Source organism: Dipodomys spectabilis, unplaced genomic scaffold (genome assembly GCF_019054845.1).
Source record: "Dipodomys spectabilis isolate Male_0828 unplaced genomic scaffold, ASM1905484v1 ptg000210l, whole genome shotgun sequence".
Lineage (NCBI taxonomy): Eukaryota > Metazoa > Chordata > Mammalia > Rodentia > Heteromyidae > Dipodomys > Dipodomys spectabilis.
The window spans coordinates 1,595,797-1,609,800 of NW_024870887.1; the positions used below are offsets into that span (position 1 = coordinate 1,595,797).

General features: G+C 46.7%; 2 protein-coding genes across 4 annotated transcripts in view; one reads left to right on the forward strand and one right to left on the reverse strand.

The window, feature by feature from the left end:
* Positions 1-4: 4 nt before the first annotated feature.
* Positions 5-13,397, forward strand: Cenpo (centromere protein O). 2 transcript variants are annotated; one of them, XM_042696736.1, is made up of 8 exons: positions 5-58; positions 308-418; positions 2,083-2,240; positions 4,208-4,322; positions 5,503-5,762; positions 6,655-6,826; positions 7,524-7,737; positions 13,314-13,397. In XM_042696736.1, exons 2-7 carry the CDS (start codon positions 373-375, stop codon positions 7,655-7,657), a joined length of 885 nt encoding a protein of 294 aa, XP_042552670.1. In that variant the 5' UTR covers positions 5-58; positions 308-372; the 3' UTR covers positions 7,658-7,737; positions 13,314-13,397. The 2 variants fall into 2 exon arrangements, with proteins under 2 accessions (XP_042552670.1, XP_042552669.1); XM_042696735.1 differs by lacking the exon at positions 13,314-13,397 and adding an exon at positions 8,800-8,868.
* Positions 8,877-14,004, reverse strand: part of Adcy3 (adenylate cyclase 3) — a 93,219-nt gene continuing 88,091 nt past the window's right edge. For both annotated transcript variants that reach the window (XM_042696733.1, XM_042696732.1), the window contains exons 17-22: positions 13,290-13,448; positions 12,689-12,835; positions 11,790-11,909; positions 10,950-11,073; positions 10,235-10,359; positions 8,877-9,842 (exon numbers count right to left, since the gene is read on the reverse strand). In XM_042696733.1, coding sequence (XP_042552667.1) covers positions 9,660-9,842; positions 10,235-10,359; positions 10,950-11,073; positions 11,790-11,909; positions 12,689-12,835; positions 13,290-13,448 — 858 coding nt within the window. In that variant the 3' untranslated portion in view covers positions 8,877-9,659. The remainder of the gene's footprint in view (positions 9,843-10,234; positions 10,360-10,949; positions 11,074-11,789; positions 11,910-12,688; positions 12,836-13,289; positions 13,449-14,004) is intronic.

Here is a 14,004-nt window from a genome sequence, read left to right on the forward strand (position 1 = left end):
AGCGGCGGGTTGAATTTGAAGGCGGGGACGGCGGGAGTTCTCCCGGGAAAGAGACGAGGTACGGAGAAACTGGGCTGGACGGAGCCATGGCCCAGTAGAGGGGCACGCGGCTATGCAGGGCTCCTTCCGTGTGCAGAGGGCACAGCGCCGGGGGGCTCCCGGGCGGCGGGAAGGTGGACGTGGACACGGCTGGCCCGGACCCGGGGCTGGCCCGATGGGGACATTTGGGTTTTCCGGGGCCCACGGGAGCCTGTCTGGGTCTAAGTGGGAGTATGGGACAGTGTTCCTGTTTTCTTCTGCCATTAAGGACAGCTGGTCTCACACTTAACCTGGACGACTTCATAGAAACGCGCTGGACACTCGGAGGAAGAGATGGAGCCGGCGAATTCGTTCCGTCTGGACGGCGAGTCCAAAGGAGGTATTCCGAGGGGCGCCCCTCACCACACGCACCTGACGCAGGGCCAGCCCCGATCGGGAGCAGCGGGTGAACGGAACTAACGTCTGGAACCAAGGCCACACAACAGGGAAAAGTGGCTTCGAGGCTTTTCAGGCCGCTGCTCCTTTTGAAACTGATAAGTTGCACCCATAATGTGGGTTGATGTTCAGAGCGACGGTGCTAGCCAGTAAATTCTCTTTCCAAACCTTTTCATACAGTGCTTGTGAGGGAGGCCCACGGTGGGCCAGTGACTTCAATGTCGCATAGCCCTGGGCGATTCCTGGCTCAGCCTTAATGATTGTGGCCCCGGGAAAGTTACTGTACAGTTAGTTCTCTGCCTCAGTTTCTTCAGCTGGAAAATAAGTGGAGGTAAATGATAGCATGTGGTGGTGACCGTGAATATTAGGTACATATTTCTGTGGTTGTCAAATAGCTTGTGCTATGTATAGGAAATAGCATGCCTTTACATGCTTAATAGTAAAGCATCTTGTACAAATATCTAATATTTAGGAAATGTCCAAATGTTTTTTTACTGGAACCAATTAGCCTTATGAAATTAAAGCCTTTGCTGTATTGGTCCTTAGTTAATTGAATACTGAGATTTATCCTCATGTTTCTGTCCAAAAATGAGGTTCTTTGTACCTTTTTTTTTTTTTTGGAGGGGGGGGGTGTCCGGTCGTGGGACCTGAACTCTGGGCCTGGGCGCTGTCCTTCAGCTCAAGGTTAGCACTCTACCACTTGAGCTACAGTGCCACTTCCGGCTTTTTTTTTCCTGCTTATGTGGTGCTGAGGAATCAAACCCAGGGCCTCAGGCATGCAAGGCAAGCGCTCTACCACTGAGCCACCTTCCCAGCCCGCTTTGTACCTTTTCTTGTTAATGCCCAGAAAGATTTTTTTGTGGACAGTTCTTGGTATTGTGCCTTTCTAGTCTTATACTCCTAATACTTCTTCAAGCCTGGTGACTAACTTGTAAGGATTAGATGATTTCTGAGTCAGTGAAATCTGGTGAGCCCTCTTCCTCTGAGTCAGCAAGTCATGGAGAGTCAGCTGTATTCAGAAAACTTAACCTGACACTTTAGATAATAAACACTATTTGGGTTGAGATTGATTTCAAATTGGTTTGGTGACTTTATGGATTAAAAACATGATATAACTGGATACTGGTGGTTTATATTGGTTATCCTAGCTACTCAGAAGGTTGAGATCTAAGGATTGCAGTTCAGAGGCAGCCTAGACAGGAAAGTCCCTAAGCTTTATCGCCAAGTAACCTGCAAAAAGCCAGAAGTGGAGCTGTGGTCTGCAGCTAGCCACAGAGTTCTGAAGGAAAAAAAAAAAAACCAAAAAACTTTTTTTCCTCTTTTGTACCAGGTTTGGGGCTTGACCTCGGGGTCTTGTTGCTCTTCCTTAGCTTTGCAGTTCATGCCCCTTGAACCACAGCTTCACTTTGGGTTTTTGCTGTTAATTGGAGATAAAAGTCTCACAGATTTATTTCCCCTGGGCTGACTTCAAATCTTGAACCTCAACCTCCTGAGTAAGTAGGCTTACAGGTGTAAGCCACCAATGCCCAGTCCTCTGTTGATTCTTAAAATGCTGCCAGTTGCCAGAATTAGAAACTTTGTCTTACGAAGTTCCTTTTTTTAACTTAGGTGTTTTAGCTTACTTGGAAAGACTAGAGGCTCAAGTGAAGAAATCTGAAGTGCTTCGGAGAGCCCAGATCAAGGAAAGTGCCCTTAGAACCAAGATCCGTGAACTGAGGCATCGTCGAGACCAGCTGAGGGCTGAAGTGAAGCTGCGTCAAGTCAGAGTAAGTACAGTGTAATGTGGGAGACTTTCCTAAGGTGTACAAAATAATCATGATCTGGGAACTGGTAAATTTGCATGGCTTGTTTTACTTGGTCAGTTGTGGGGCTTGAGCTCTGGGCCTAGACGCTGTCTGTGAGCTCTTCAGCTCAAGGCTAGCGTTCTACCACTTGGGCTACAGCACTACTTCCGGCTTTTTCTGTGCATGCGGTGCTGAGAAATCAAACCCAGGGCCTCATGCATGCAAGTCAAGCACACTACCACTGAGCCACCTTCCCAGACCCTTGTTTTACATTTCTAAACTTTCAGTCATACTGGATCAATTTCAAATCTTTGATTCTTCAAATAAGCAGACCTATATAAATGTAGTTGAGAATCAATATCAGTAAATGTCAGATACTAGTGATGGGTCAGGAAGGTTCATTATACTCTCTGTCTCTTCATAGACACCTAAGCCTGTTGCAGACTTTAGACTTTAAAGAATATGTATGTATACAAATTTACATATATGTATATATATGTATGTAAATTGGTTATAACTATAGGGCTTTTGCGGGGGATGAGAATGAAGGAGAAATAAGGAGCATGATGGAGGGTAAATAATATCAAAATTCATTTAGTCTATACATGAAGAGCATAAGGAATCTCACTGAGAGCCGTTAAATAATAGCGGTGATAAGGCCTGTGATCAAAGGAACAAGGCTGACACAAAGCGAAAGTTAAGCAAAGCTTTATTCCACGCCAAGCACCGAGAATCAAACTGACCGGTCAGGGTCAGGGCTGTCTCTATGGAGAGAGCGACCCCTCCCAGTCTTACAGTCTAGCTTTTATAGGGCAAAAGCACAAATCATAAACTAACTGTAAGTAACATGGACTCCCACCACCTTTGCCCCAGATAAGACCAGTATTGGTGATAGTAATCACTCCGCTGAAGTTCTGCTGCTGCTGATAAAGTCAATATTTAGCTTTTTAAATGCTTCAGACCCCAACATTACTCAAGACCGTTGGTTATGCTTAAATCTTCAGCCTCCATATTATATTGGAATAGGAACTAACCTAACCATAGGAACTCAAAAGGGCCAAATTAAAAATGAGAGTTCTTATGATTCATGTAAATGGGGAAAGGTGCCCAGGCTAACCTTAAGGGATCTAAAAGAAAAGGGACTCTGCCTGGCAACACAGATGCCTGTGTAGCTTTTTAGACTTTTGTCACATATGAGCAGTATTGAACCAATTAGCAGATGTTAAGAGAGCAAATTGCATGCTGAGTATTGGGCTCGGGTTTCTTGGGATCTTGGCCCATAGAAAGCTGCTTTGGTAATGGACCTCTTGCAAACTGAGATGCAAATTAGCAAACTAGCAAATGCTGGGGAAGCCTCAGAACAGCTATCTAACATCAGAGCCTTTTCTTTGCTCTCCACTCCTGGAAGTATTTAGGTTGCTCACCAGTAATTTCAGGCCTTTTTCTGTTTGCTTGCTTGCTGCTTTGATTTTTTGGTATTTTATCCAGATTGCATAGTTGTCATCAGAGGGAAGAGCAGCCTGACACCACCTTCTGGGCTGTAGCTGGAAGTGCAACTTTTAGAGTCCTGGCGCTTGAAACTCTCTGAAGTCTGGCCCAATCCAGCTTTCCTGCGTTGCTTTGTAGCCATCTGTTTTGTCTGCCCTGTGCTCGTCCCAGACTTTCATCACACACTTTCCTTACTGTTCTCATAATTCTCCCCATCCATCCCCACCCAAATCCTAGCTCTTCAGTCCACAGTTTATACATTTGATTCCTACACTGTGTGACCTACTGACTCTTCTCTGCTGTGAATGCATACACTAACTGCATGGCCATAATAATACAAAGGTCTTTTTGTATTACATAATAAAAAAAAAAACTGCATTTTGCTTTTGTCGGGTCAGATGAGGACAGGAACTTGGTGATTTCCCCTTTGTAGCCTGTTTGATTTGCTATCTATCTTACAGGTTAAAACATCTACCAATGTAGAACCTGACAGAACAGTGGAGGTCAGTGAACAAGAAGTTTTGAAAAGACAGAGAGAAAATGTGATTGCCATTCTGCAAGCATATCGGTTTACAGGTATAATTCTTTCTGATCTGATTCATTCTAGTTTGCTAAATTTATTTATTTATTTATTTATTTTTGGGTCCAGTCGTGGGGCCTGAACTCTGGGCCTGGGCGCTGTCCCTCAGCTCTTCAGCTCAAGGCTAGTGCTCTACCACTTGAGCCACAGCGCCACTTCCGGCTTTTTTTTTTTCTTTGCTTATGTGGTGCTGAGGAATCGAACCTAGGGCCTCAGGCATTCAAGGCAAGTGCTCTACCACTGAGCCACCTTCCCAGCCCCCTAGATTTATTATTAGTGTGGGCTTAGAGGAGATTTTTTTTTGTTTGTACCCCCTATTCTCAAGATGTAGCCATCTTTCTGACTGGCCCTTCACATATTCCTTTTTTTTTGTACTGGTCAGTCATGGGGCTTGAACTCTGGGCCTGGGTGCTGTCCCTCAGCTCTTCAGCTCAAGGGTAGTGAGCTACCACTTGAGCCACAGTGTTACTTCGTTTTTTGTTTTGACAGTCATGGGGGCTGAACTCTGGGCCTGGGAGCTGTCCCTCAGCTCTTCAGCTCAAGGGTAGTGCTCTACCACTTGAGCCACAGCGCCACTTCTGGCTTTTTCTGCTTATGTGGTACTGAGGAATAGAACCCACGGCCTCATGCATGCAAGGCAAGCACTCTACCCCTGAGCCACCCAGCCCATGCTACTTCGTTTTCTAATGGTTAATTGGAAATAAGAGTCTCAAGACTTTCCTGCCTGGGCTGGTTTTGAACTGCGATCCTCAGATCTCAGCCTCCTGAGTAGCTAGGATTATAGACGTGAGCCACTGGCGCCTGGCTTAGACTTCCTTTTTATTGCTAGCCTGCCTTATGCTACTGATCAAATAGTTTAAACCTGTTAGGTCTGTGTTTGATCATACGTGCATAAGAGAGGGCTATGGGGAGAACTGGAGACTGTCACAAATTGACACTCAAAAAAAAAAAAAAAGAGAATGGGTAAACGGAAACTTTCAAGATGTTTTTCTCAATAATTTGATATTTAAGATGTCTTCATTTTTAGCCCCTTCCATAAGTCAGTCTTGATGAGAGGGAAGCATTTGTGGATAGTGTCTGTATGCCAGACTTTGTGCAGGATGCTAGATACTCAGTGAGTAAGGTGCTGCTTTTTGCCGGTCATCTGCTGAGGTATTGTCTCACTGTCTTGCTCAGGGCTCAGTGGAAAGCTGACCAGCCGCGGGGTCTGTGTGTGCATCAGCACCGCCTTTGAGGGGACCCTACTGGATTCCTATTTTGTGGATCTTGTCATCCAGAAGCCACTGTGGATACATCACCATTCTGTCCCAGCCTTCATTCCTCTGGAAAGGATAGCTGCACAGCTCCTACAGACTGATATTCAGCGCTTCCTTTTCACTCTCAGCGAGTACCTAAATGCATACTCAGGGAGGAAGTACCAGGCCGACCGACTTCAGGTGTGTGCATAGGACTTCCATACCTTGTTTTAGGAGCCACAAAGGAAAGCAAATTTCAGTTTTCTTTTGTATTTTAAATAATTCTTAACTTGGAGCTAGAGGTTTGTCCTTTATCTAATTCTTGTTTCTTACTGCTATTCCTTTTCTTTCTTACCCTTTTGAAACTTAGGATGATGTTGAGTTGTGGGTCCTGGCTAAGGGATTATGTACTTTCAGAATATCTGGTGGGTTTTGAGAGTATCTACCCTAAGGAAACCAGTATAGACACACAGTACCAGATGCTGTCTATCCATCTCCCCTGATCTCTGGTCAGCTTTTTCTTTTTTTGGGGGGGGGGGGAGGGGGCCCGGTCGTGGGGCCTGGGCGCTGTCCCTCAGCTCTTCAGCTCAAGGTTAGTGCTCCACCACTTGAGCCACAGCGCCACTTCCGGCTTTTTTCTTTTTGCTTATGTGGTGCTGAGGAATCGAACCCAGGGCCTCAGGCATGCAAGGCAAGCGCTCTACCACTGAGCCACCTTCCCAGCCCCTGGTCAGCTTTCTTATAGGGTGGCAGGTAAGCTAACCATAGAGACAGGAAATGAATGCAAATAGGGTGTAAGTTGCTCATTTAAATTTAGCATTTTCCATCTATGCATTTGGAAAGACAAGCTCCCAGTTATCAGTTAAATTTGTTAGGCAAATGCAGACATGAAACATCTTACTGTATGATAGTGTCAGTGAATTTATGAAATTCTCCCTCCACTCACACCCCTGGCCATCCATTTACACTAGTCCTTTTTTAGGCCTTTTATTTCTCTGAATTCATGGCCTTCTTTTGATAGTCCTGTGTGAAGTGCCACAACCACTGCCTGCATTGTAATCACCACGCACTTGCTCTATTCCTCACCCACTAGAGTGACTTTGCAGCCTCCCTGGCTGGACCACTGCAGAGAAACGCCCTGTGCAACCTGCTGTCATTTACTTACAAAGAAAAAGCGGGGGCTCAGTCCATGCTGTTTTGCGCCAGATTGCTGTATAAAGACCTCACAAGAACTCTCCCAACTGATGTCACAGTTACTTGTCAAGGTAAGAGGAAGGCTACTTAAATGGAACTAGGAATTGAGGTATGCTCTGCTTTGTGTAGGATAAGCAAAGCAGGTGGACTGGGTCTAGAGGACATCGAGATACTCTTCTCTTTACATACCAGAAATAGGTTTTCCTTTCTTCTTTGTTTATGGTAAATAAAATTAGCCTGGTCCCCCATCTTGACCTCTTACTTCTACCTGACTTCTTTCAGCTCATAAATTGTTTTCATGGGAGGCCCCCTCTTGCAGAAAAACAAGCAAGGCTGAGTCAGAGTCATCTGTGATGAATGAAGCTGAAGCTCATTTTACTATGTAGCCAAATAGGCAGGGCAAGTTAGTGTTTTCAAGTTCTCCAGAGTGTATTTTCTACATGGGAATTTGTTTAGAGCTAACTAAGAAAGGCTTATTTTTCTAACTTCAGCTAAATGTTCCACGATCAGGTGACCTTGACAATAGTGAAAAATAGGATAAAATGTTTTTAGGAGACAGACATGTTGATGCTGCCAAGAGTTCATAACATAGGTCTCTGAGTGCTGTGTTTTATGAATTCCCTGGTCTTAAAATTGTATTGGTCTTCTAGGGGCAGCCTCTCCACCCAGACCAAAATTACATGGGTCCAGAATAGTGTGACCCAGTGTTTCCCTTGATTACACTAAACAAGACTGATGGAATCTTTTTTTTTTTTTTTTTTTTTTTAGGGATGGGGGCACTGTCTACCTTGCAGGCAGAGTATCGGGCATCCCATGAAACACTATTCTACACAAAGCCCATACATCAGGTGTTTGCTTCCTTTTCACAAGGAGAAAAACTGGATTCAAGGGTCTGGAGCTGAAAACCAGCAAAGGCTCACACTCCTTACCTGGAACGATCCTAGCCTTGAGTAGAAGCCTGCTTCAACAGGATGATGAGCAAGTATGAGTCCCCAGACACTGGAATTTTTGGAAGTTCTCCATGAATGCCTGGATACAATCCTTGCTTATTAGAATGCTTACAGTCACGTGTCCTTAGGTACCCACATGAATTTGATCATGTATTTTACTTGAGAGTTAGAATGGTTTATGGAGTGATAGACAACATCTTATGAAAGGCTAGAGTGTATTTTCCTTTTTGGGGGAAGCTTTGCTTTTCCGCCCAAGACTTAAGAGTTCTTAGGACTCTAGATTTTGGGCTAGGAGTATTGCTCAAGTGGATGTCTGCCTAACACACACAGACTCTGAGCTCAAACCTCTATATTACCCAGGACACTCAGACACATGATATGAGGTAGATCATATAGTTGAAAAAGGGCAAGGGGCTGGGAAGGTGGCTCAGTGGTAGAGCGCTTGCCTTGCATGCATGAGGCCCTGGGTTCGATTCCCCAGCACCACATAAGAAAAAAGCTGGAAGCGGTGCTGTGACTCAACTGGTAGAGCGCTAGCCTTGAGCTGAAGAGCTGAGGGGCAGCACCCAGGCCCAGAATTCAGGCCCCATGACCAGACACACCCCCTCCCCCAAAAGAAAAGGGTAAGTGTGAGTTGGGCACCAGTGGCTTGCTCATGTAATCCTGGCTACTCAGGAGGTTGAGATCTAGAGAATCTCAGTTCAATACCAGCTCAGACAGAAGTCTATAAGTCTCCATTTCTGAAGTAACCAATCTTCCTCCCCATTGCCAAGGCCCTTTTGTATGACTGTGGGCCTTCCTGTCCATGCTAGTACTTACTGTTCCTTGGCTTAGGGCCAGTTGACAGCTGTGAAAACCTGTCTGGCTGGTCATGTTCTCCCATTACAACTCCTATCCCTGTTTGCCCAGGCACAGATAGGAGATTTACTGCCTGAGGCTTCACACCACTTCCTAAATCTTATGATCATTAGGCACTGTGCAGGACCTCCAGCCAACTCTATGAAGTGTATAGAGCACAGGAAACAGGTGTGGACCATCTTTTAGGAGAAAGCCATGTAGAATGAGAAGTCTCAGCTCAAGTTCTTGCTTTCTAGGCACGAGGTGGGGGCTAATGCTTTGAGCCAGCCAAGCATTCAACGAACATGGTAACAGAATGATCACAGTGATCCCATCAAGTTGAGTAAAGCTTTTAATAAAACAGTCTGTTCTTTATCAATACCTGTATATTCTCTTTTAAAGCAGTAGCAAAGGTGACTGTAGCAAGAGCTCAAAAGGCAAGGCAGTATCGGAAAGTGTTTTAACAGGTTAAAAATATAAATGTAGAGATCTGTTTATATATTTTTCTTCCAGAAATAACCTCCCTCCCCCCACCAGGTGAAAGGAAATATTGCACTTTCTGCTCTCATATCTAAGGTGACAAGGGTTCCAGAAGAACCTTTCAAGATTATCAGGAACATCAGGATGAGGGCCATTTAACCTAACTGGTACCGTGTGGAGACCGCTGCATCTCCAGGGTGGCAAGCACTGCTATCAGTTCCAACCAGGGCCCTGCTGAGCCCTCCTCTTCAGCAGCACCCCCTCCCCCCACACCATGCTTTCAGCCAGCAGCAAAGGAAGCTGCTCGCAGCTTCTCTGTGTCCTGCTCACAGTGGCCATGGCCTGACTTGGTGAAGAAGGCTGACTTGGAGCTGGGGCTCTGGAAGGGCTGTTCCACTACTATGCCTAAGCCCCTACTCTGGGGAAGCTACAGGCACAGAGGCATGCGGCTGCCCTCCGAGCTCACATATCCATGGACAGAGGAAGGCTCGAGATTTTTAAACCTAAAGTCTATGGGAATGTGTACTTCGATTTGAGACCATCGGGACTTGGTCATTTAACTTTTCCCAAAAGCTTTCCTTGCCTCCAGAAACAGGTTTCCCTTATGTGGCCCATCCATCACGGGGGCTGAGGCCACTCAGGAGTTGTCTACCACCTGGTGGGGCAGTGTGATCGAGGAGCCATTGGGGAAGGTGGCTGGCCTGTCCCGCCCCTTCAAGAAAAAGGTCAGCAGCTCCCCCTTTCCCTTCACGAAGATGGGACCTCGCCTCACAAAGCGAAAGCCATACTCTCGGAGGATGACCTGCGTCTCTTCCACCACCTGCACAGGAGAACAGAGAGAGCCAGGGGGTTAGGAAGGAGCCCAGACCACTGTGTGTAGAGGGGCTTTAGGTGGACAGGACTGAGAATGGATCCCGAAGCACTAACACTTTGGTGGACAGGTCCCAGTCAGCCACGGAGCCCAAGGTGGCAGATTCAGAACTCCCCACCCTCCCAAAGATGGGCAGACCCAGCTAAGAGCAGCTGCTTGGTACTTGTCAGGAAGTTCATACAAAGGGGCAGCACTTAGGATGTTGGAAGTGGGCTGAAGACTTGTTCTCCGGCATTGCTAGCTCAGTGCTCTGGGACAGTAGGAGGTTAGTGGTCATGGCACAGCATGTGTTCTTCCACTGCTGCCTTAGAGCATGCACTCTGCCCTGTTGCTGAACTTACCTGAATGTTGCCCATGACCCCCGTGGACTCCATCCTGCTGGCCACGTTGACCGTGTTGCCCCAGATGTCATAGTGTGGCTTCCGAGCTCCAATGACTCCCGCCAGCACCCCACCCTTGTTCATGCCTAGAGCAGAGGCATCCAATTCAGCACCGCCCTGCTCCAAGCCTTGCATTACTCTGCCTCAGAAACTCCTCTCAGAAGAATGTCACCTGATCTCTGGTTCTTGATTACATCATCCATATACCTCCTCAAAAGTGGCCTCTAAGCTACTGAAAAGGGAACATCCTGTCTTCCATTTATCCTTTCCTCACCAAGTCCTTGGCAAATATTAGCTATATCCAACAGCTGCCACCTTTATAATACACCTAGTTCTTCAAGTTTCTGTGACCTCACTCAGAAGGAATGAGCCCCCTCCTCAGTATGGGGTACATCAACTCCTTTCAAGGACAGGCTGGTCTGAGAAGAGCAGGGCCTTCAGCAGGCAGAATCCTGCCTAGGTTCCCAGGGTAGGCGGGGCTGTCACTGAGCAGTAGGGACAGATCTACTCCATCATTTTATCATTGAGGGTTTCCATCTGATCAGTTATAAGGGACTAGACTAAGGACCCTTCCAGTCCTCTCCAGCTGTGTGTGTGATACTCTCCCCACATAGCTGCTCCCAGCATTCCTGGTCTTCCCTGTTGATCTGCCCAGCACAGAGGCGGGAGCCCTTACCTATGCGCAGCATGAAGTTGTTGAAGGACTGGTTGTTGATGTTTGTAAGTGTATCCTTCATGGCCAGGGCGAAGTCAGCCAGGTCGGCCAGGTGCTGCCAGCGCTCCTTGTCTGACTTTTCCTCCTGTGTCAAGCAGTGGCAAAAGCATCAGGAGCATCCAGGCAGCCTGCTCATTTCCTTCCTGCAGCAGCCCTCTGGGAGGGATCCCTACCTACCATGGTGAGAGACCTTACCTTCCTCCCACAGTCAGCTGTGAGCTGTGACAGTTCACACAGCTCCCGGGGCAAATCTAGCTCTCACCACCCTGAGCCTGGTCTTCAGATTTGTGTATGGCTCTCCTTGTTTGGATTCCTCAAGTAGATTAGAAGCATTTGAGGGTGATAGCCCACTTACCACCTGCTTCCTTAGCTTTGTCTAGAAAGGAGTGGCATGAACACTGGCATCATGAGATAGTTGTATGACTATGTTTTAGAAACACCCAGTGGTACCAGGGCCCATGCTCATTTCCTGACTTGGAGAGTAAAGCAGGCTCCGTGGGTCTGCATCATAACAAAAAAACAGCCAGTGGGGTCCCCTTTAAGTTTTCCCTTATTTTAGAATTACACAGGTTCCTAGGAAAGTACAGAGTCCCAGTGTGCACAAACCATCTTAGGCCTACACTGGAACACTGTAGCATGGCTCATGTGTGTTCTGGTTCTCTGTCCCTCAGTGCTGCATGTGCTGGTTGTGTGAATAATACTAGGAACAATACTCAGGATTTTCTTTAGACTCCCAGGCAAAACTGCATCTTCTCTTGAGCCACTTGAGTCCCTTGCTAGCTACCTCTCAAGTTCAGTTACCTTGCTGGAGCTGGTAAAGCCATTGGTGTTAACATCTGGGGTGACTCCTGAAGCCGCCATGTAGGTGCTACCGATAGTTTTGATCTTGGTGATGACGCGGAATTTGGGATTGTCCAGCAGCTGAAGCCAGGATTATTAAGGAGAGAATGATCAGAATGGAGGGAGGTAAATGAGCCACCTAACAACCATGCCAGTTTGCAAGGATCTCCCAAAGCACCCAAGAGAGCCTCTCCTGCAACAGCTTGAATTATTCTACGCTGTATGCCACATGGTGCTCAGCTGAGAAAATTGAACCTTGACACAGGTAAAATTGCCAGCCTTCTGAGGTAAATGAGAATATCTGCAAAAGTATTTTCCTTATATGCAAGTTTACTACATAGTTACTGAGACTAAGGGCAGGAAAAATGGAGGCATCTCAGGGTCTTGTTTGGCCCATGTTTATCCTATGAATTTGCAGGAGATTTCCCAGCTCCACCCTCAGACCCAGGAAATGTTCATGTATGATGGCAAGAAATTCATTTGGGAAAGGTAGCCAATCTGTAATTATTTTTCTAGTGCTACTACTGGGGCTTTAACTTGAGGCCTGGGCACTGTTCCTGAGTTTTTTTTTAAACTCAAGACTAGTAGTGCTCTACCACTTTGAGCCACAGTACCACTTCCAGTTTTCTGGCGGTTAATTGGAAATAAGAATTTCATGAACTTTCCTTCCTGAGCTGTCTTCAAACTGTGAGTCCTTAGATCTCAGCCTCCAGAATAGCTAAGATTACAGGCATCAGCCACCAGAGCCCAGCTAATTCTCATTTCTTTTTAACTTCTGCAGGCTATCTTGGGATGTAATGGGTGTGTGTGGGGGGGGGGCATTTACTGGCTTTGAAAGAAGGGGACAGGAAAGTACTCACAGAGTCAAAGTCAGAGATTATCTCATTGAGGAATCGCAGACACTCAATGCCACCGTTATTAATGCTCTCCTCAGTGTAGAAGTCAGCAAAGTTAGGCAGGGAAGCAAACATGACTCCAATCTCATCATAAGACTGGCTGTACAGCTCCTAAAAGAGAGGCAGGGCACAAGCACTTGAAGGACAGCTGCCTGATAGGAATGAATCTGTCTTTCCCATATTCAATGTGTACATTCTCAGGTTTAGTCTAAATGAATAATTAGAGACCAATTCATCCCCACTTTGAATAAAGTAACTTTTAGTCCTTCTATCAGGCCAGCTGTGTGAAGATGGCTCAGTAGAGCTGGGAACTACCCAGTTTTGAGGCGGCCACATTGATAGAAAGGGAGGCCATGAAGAGGCCTTATTTAAAGTGGGGCTCACAGATGAGGCCTACATGGGCAGTGGCTAAAAGACAGTTTTCCAGAGGCCTGGAAAATCCTTTTGTTAATATCATTGCTGGTTAGAACCAGGCCTCGCTGGGGCCTAGCCTTATTTCAGAAGAAAACCTGGGTCTACCTGCAACCCCGTGGCAGGACATGAAAACAGTGGCCCCACTCCTCACCTCATCTCTCTTCTTGGACCCCAGGAAATGGCGTGCGACATGCTCAGGCAACATGTTGGTGACCAGTGCCTCATTCCAGCGTCGCATCTCATAGACACGTTCCTTCTGGTCATGGACCTCGATCTTCCACAAGAACAATGTGCGTGCTAGTTTTTCCACCTACATAGATAAGGGCACAGATAAGGCATATGGTTTAAAGATGATTGATGGAAGGATGAACGGAAATGGAAAACTGGAAGAAAGATGGCTGAATGGCAAGGAAAGGAAGACCCTGAGAGGATTCATCTAATGAAGATGCCACCTGCAGCTGCAGTGAGGGCCCCCGCCTCTGAGTACAGCCAAGACCCAGGAGGCCTCAGGATGCATGAGGCCTCCCAGGACCTAATTTTAGCTGCAGATCTGTGGAAGAAAAGAGGCAGAGGGATTTCCCAGCTCCACATGGAATCTCCATTTCCTGCAGCTCCTTTTGGCTGATAAATGGCTTAGGAAGGCTGTGCTTCCCCAGGCTAACCACTAGGGGGCACCCAAGCTAATATCAAGGTTTATGTGGGGACTTCCTGTACATTAACTCCCTTTTACTTTTTTTTTGGTGGTGGGGAGGGCCGAGGGGGTCATGGGGCTTGAACTCAGGGCCTAGGCACTGTACCTGAGCTCTTCAGCTCAAGTGCTCTACCACTTGACACTTCTGGTTTTCTGATGGTTGACTGGAGATGAG

Bases quoted from the DNA above. Each gene is read 5' to 3' on its own strand.
- Cenpo (XM_042696736.1), top strand. From the start codon at position 373: ATGGAGCCGGCGAATTCGTTCCGTCTGGACGGCGAGTCCAAAGGAG. The intron at 2,241-4,207 runs GTAAGTACAGTG...TCTATCTTACAG, and splicing joins TGAAGCTGCGTCAAGTCAGA to GTTAAAACATCTACCAATGT. The intron at 5,763-6,654 runs GTGTGTGCATAG...CTCACCCACTAG, and splicing joins ACCAGGCCGACCGACTTCAG to AGTGACTTTGCAGCCTCCCT.